The sequence below is a fragment of the Bison bison genome, unplaced genomic scaffold, assembly GCF_000754665.1.
Source record: "Bison bison bison isolate TAMUID 2011002044 unplaced genomic scaffold, Bison_UMD1.0 scf7180017864266, whole genome shotgun sequence".
NCBI classification, from domain to species: domain Eukaryota; kingdom Metazoa; phylum Chordata; class Mammalia; order Artiodactyla; family Bovidae; genus Bison; species Bison bison.
Window position 1 is genome coordinate 956,456 of NW_011494838.1, and position 5,142 is coordinate 961,597.

At 48.8% G+C, this 5,142-nt stretch overlaps 1 protein-coding gene across 1 annotated transcript in view; it reads right to left on the reverse strand.

Moving 5' to 3' along the window:
* PXDN (peroxidasin) overlaps window positions 1-5,142 on the reverse strand; it is a 40,178-nt gene that overhangs the window by 32,308 nt on the left and 2,728 nt on the right. Inside the window, exon 4 of the mRNA XM_010848440.1 lies at window positions 6-77. Coding sequence (XP_010846742.1) covers window positions 6-77 — 72 coding nt within the window. The remainder of the gene's footprint in view (window positions 1-5; window positions 78-5,142) is intronic.

Here is a 5,142-nt window from a genome sequence, read left to right on the forward strand (position 1 = left end):
CTTACAGTTGCTCAAGAGAGGCAAGCCCCTTGAAGGCCTGCCGGTCAATCGCCTGGATCTCATTCTTGTACAGATAGCTGCAACAAGAAACAGGGGGTCAGCACGCGCCAGGCTGCAACAAGAAACACGGGGTTAGCACGCGCCAGGCTGGCACTCGGAGGGCGACGAGACCTCCGCTGGGGCCTGGAGACAGTGTCCACGCTCACGATCGTGTGAGGACACAAACAGAACGCTTGCACAGCAAGGAGAGTTCCTCCACGGGGGCTCCTCTCTTTATCTGGGGAAAACCTCCTACTGGAGACGTCAGACCACCACACCCCAGACTCACAGATTGGTGGAGGGCAGTTTATGAACAGTTAACAGAGCACATGCCTCAGAGCCCGAAGAAAATAAAATTTCCTGACAAACAGGTAAAATGCACTGAAGGTAAGGTTCTGCGACCGACACGATACAGTTTCAAACGTGTGCGTCCGTGCTCAGTCGCGCCTGACTCTTTATGACCCGTGGACTGTAGCCCGCCAGGCTCCTCTGTCCATGGGATTCTCTAGGCAAGAATACTGGGGTGGGTGCCATGCCCTCCTCCAGGGGACCTTCCCAACCCAGGGATCGAACCTGCGTCTCCTGCATCAGCAGGCGGATTCTTTACCACTGAGCCACCTGGGAAGCCCACTTTCAAATGCCCAGAAATAATCTAGGGAATAGGAATTGTAAAGACTAAATTCGTCTGGACCCAGTCATCCACTCAAATCCCATTCTTCTAAAACAGAAGCAACCAAGGCTAATCGAAGAACCACACAACAGGCTGGTGCCTATTTCTATATGGCCTGCAGACTAAGAACGGTTCTTATGTCTTTAAATGACTGAAAATTTCCAAAGAAGAATGTTTGTCGACATGTGAATATCATGTGAAATTCAAATCTCAGTGTTGGAAAATGCAGCTGTGTTGGCCCAGGGCCACACGACCTCACTTATGGTCACCTGTGGCTAACACCGTGCTCCCTGGACACCGACCCCCGTGGTCCTCAGGGACTCAATTTCGCTGCCCCATCCTTCTCAGGAGGAGTCTGCTAGCTCCGGAAGGGGCCCATAGAGGATGAAGACGTTGACTCTGAAGTGTCTGCTTCCCCAGCCCTGCAAACCCGTGTGCGCTGAGTCTGCCTGTCTGCCCAGGACCTCAGAACACATCTCTACCGTGGCTACATGCAGACGTGGAGACACCTGCCCAGGGCGCCCCTCCGTCGCTGCTGCGGGTAGACGGAAGATGAAATCCCACACTTCCCTGCAGAGTAAGTCGGACAGGTCCTGCTCTGCACACCCCCTGACGGACGACCAAATCCCACACTTCCCTAGAGAGTAACTCGGACAGGCCCTGCTCTGCACACTCCCTGAGGGATGATCAAATCCCACACTTCCCTGCAGAGTAACTCGGGTAGGCCTTGCTCTGCACCCTCCGTGGCTGGGCTGCTCCTGTCCTCCCGCCTGGCGAGCAGCGCCTCTCTGGCTCAGTCCTGCACTCCCAGGACGTGCCCTCCCCTCTTACTGGGCACCAACCTGCGGAGGCCACATCACACGGAGCTGCAAGCCTGAACCTAAACCAGCCAGAAGGCCCCCAGTTGGAGGCCTGGTGCCAGCCTGACAGGACGTTGCTTCTCCAGGTTGGGGATTTGAATCCCTGGGCTGCCACTGAATGCTGATTCTTAAATAAGAATGCACGCTTCTCTGCCTCCGTTTCTTCCTGTGTAAAATGGAGGGAATGGCAGTGCCTTGCAGCAGGGGGCCCCAAGCTCTGGGATCAGATGTTTGATGATCTGGGGTGGAGCTGATGCAATAAAAATAGAAATAAACTGCACGATAAATGTGACGCACTCGAATCATTCCCGAGACCACCCCCACCCCCACCCGGGGAAAAACTGTCTTCCACAAAACCGGTCCCTAGTGCCAGAAAGGCTGGGGACTGCGGTCTTTCCGGATCAGTCGCTGAAGTTCCACAGACACACAGAGGCTCTGGAACACGGCCCCACACGCGGCGACGCCTGTCTGGGTCTGCGTTAGCTCTCCTATCGCTACTCCTCCAGGAGGTACGTCTGAAGGGAGGCTTCTGTGCCCACTTCTTAAAAACAACTCAAAAGCAAAGCAAAATATCAACACTGACATCACCTTGCATGAACTTCAGAAAGATGAGAGTAAAGAAATCCTTTCAAAGAACATGAGCAACAGCTGAACCACTGAATGTTGGTAAAGATATCAGGGATAATCCATTTTTTCTAAGAATAACTGGGTATTGGTCATGAGCTAATAAGAAAGCAAAAACAATTCTCTACTTCATCACAGAGTTTACCCTTTGATTATGAGTTCTGTCTCAAGGGTTCATTTCATCATGAGGAAATCTTAGTGCAGGGGAAGGTTTATTCCTTACCAGAAATCACTGGGGTTCCAGCAGGTAAGGAACACTCACCAATTAAATAAATACCAAGGATGAAATATGTACTTATATTCAGAGTACATCATGAGAAACGCTGGGCTGGAGGATGCACAAGCTGGAATCAAGATTGCAACAAGAAATATCAATAACCTCGGATATGCAGATAACACCACCGTTATGGCAGAAAGTGAAGAGGAACTAAAAAGCCTCTTGATGAAAGTGAAAGAGGAGAGTGAAAAAGTTGGCTTTAAGCTCAACATTCAGAAAAGGAAGATCATGGCATCCGGTCCCATCACTTCATGGGAAATAGATGGGGAAACAGTGAAAACAGTGTCAGACTTTATTTTTTTGGGCTCCAAGATCCCTGCAGATGGTGACTGCAGCCATGAAATTAAAAGACGTTTACTCCTTGGAAGAAAAGTTATGACCAATCTAGACAGCATACTAAAAACCAGAGACATTACTTTGCCAACAAAGGTCCGTCTAGTCAAGGCTATGGTTTTTCCAGTGGTCATGTATGGATGCGAGAGTTGGACTCTAAAGAAAGCTGAGTGCCATAGAATTGATGCTTTTGAACTGTGGTGTTGGAGAAGACTCCTGAGAGTCCCTTGGACTGCAAGAAGATCCAACCAGTCCATCCTAAAGGATATCAGTTCTGAATACTCATTGGAAGGACTGATGTTGAAGCTGAAACTCCAATACTCTGGCCACCTCGTGCGAAGAGCTGACTCATTTGAAAAGACCCTGATGCTGGGAAAGATTGAGGGCAGGAGGAGAAGGGGATGACAGAGGATGAGATGGTTGGATGGCATCACCAATGCAATGGATATGAGTTTGAGTAAACTCCAGGAGTTGGTGATGGACAGGGAGGCCTGGTGTGCTGCGGTTCACGGGGTCGCAAAGAGTCAGACACAGACTGACTGAACTAAACTAAGGATGAAATAATCAATTCTGGAAGCTTCTTACACATTCACACTGCAAGTTGCCCAGTTTTCTAGGTCAGTGCCTGTCAAGATGGACTGTAGTGATGAGGTCCAGAGAGTTGGGGGAGGAGGCAGGAACCCCAGGAGCCAGACGGTGGGGTCACGGGACCCCTTCCCACCACAGCTGCAGCCCAGCCCTGGCCTACCTCCTTCTGTTACCACCAAACACCGCTCAGCCCACCCCTGGTGAGCCCAGGACCCGCCGCTGTGGGCGTCTCAGATGCCCTCGGGTTGGAGGGGGGGAAAGGCTGGCACATGGACACCTGAGGAGGGATCCCGCCAACAGACAAGGATTAAACATGTTATTTCTAAAAATTATCTTAAGTGAAAAATGGAGTATCCCAAACTGCTTAACAGGAAATGTAATCACAGAGTAAATAATAAGCTGCTCTTGGGTAATTCAAACCCCCCAAAAGTTTAAAAATTAAAAAATAAAGAAGACTAAACTTGCACACACACTACAAATACTGGGATCAATTAACGGATTCTGCTTCTGCTTTCCTCTGGAGCTTGTGCTGTGCTGTGCTGTGTTGCTCAGTTGTGTCTGACTCTTTGCGACCCCACAGACTGTAGCCCACCAGGCTCCTCTGTCCATGGGGATTCTCCAGGAAGAATACTGGAGTGGGCAGCCATGCCCTTCTCCACGGGATCTTCCCCACCCAGGGATGAAACCCAAGTCTCCTGCATTGCAGGAGGATTCTTTAGCATCTGAGTCACCAGGTAAGCCCAAGAATACTGGAATGGGTAGCCTAACCCTTCTCCAGGGGATCTTCCCAACCCAGGAATCAAACCAGTGTCTCCTGCATTGCAGGCGGATTCTTTACCAGCTGAGCTACCAGGGAAGCCCCTTCAGGAGATTACAGTGCTTTAAAATTAAAACCCAAAACAAAAGTAAACAGATGAAAACTCAAGAATAAATAAGAGAACTCTCCCTCATTTTAAAAATGAGCAACAAGGCTTAGTGTGAACCCTGCTAATGAAAAATTAACATACTGCCACTAAAGTGATAGAAAAAACTGTGTAAACACAACACTTTAGGAAGCTTTGTGGAGGAAAATGCATTTAATAAGGAATTAATGTTACCTCTTGATCACCAGCACCCCCTCATCTAAACAGGACCGAAGACACCCAGGTTCACACGAGTTACACGTCTTCCCAAAGTCACTGACACAGATCCCTCATTAAAAGGGCTCTAGCTGAACAGTTTTCTAAAATCCTAAAACTGAGAGTAATTTCCTCAAAGCACAAGACACTGACTTCTGATCTGTTAGAACCAGGAACGTGCCCAGGGTTTTGATAAAGTTTTCAACTTCAGAAACAGTGCCTGTAAAAGCACCGAAGCAAGTGGGTCCTTTTCTAACTGCAAAACTGACTTCAACACGCAAATGCCTTCAGTGCTAAGAAACTCATTAAGTCAAATAAATTCTCAAAAGGGAAATAAACTTTACAGAAAAATGAGATGAAATCACTCAGCGAAGATGGGAAAGTTATTCACGAATTAGTGACATTCCAAAGGGATTCGTCATTTCCAGCTTCCATCAGCCCACAGCTGAAGACAACCCAGAACTGCCCTGAAAGCACAGACCCACAAAACACGCATCAGCTGCTCACAGCAGCAGCGGCACGGCTCAGCAGGGGTTACCATTACCAGACGGTGATTTTCAGAACTGCAGCTTTTAATTTTATCCAACCGATTTACTTAAGGCTTAGCAGATAAACCCTAGAAATCACACAGAG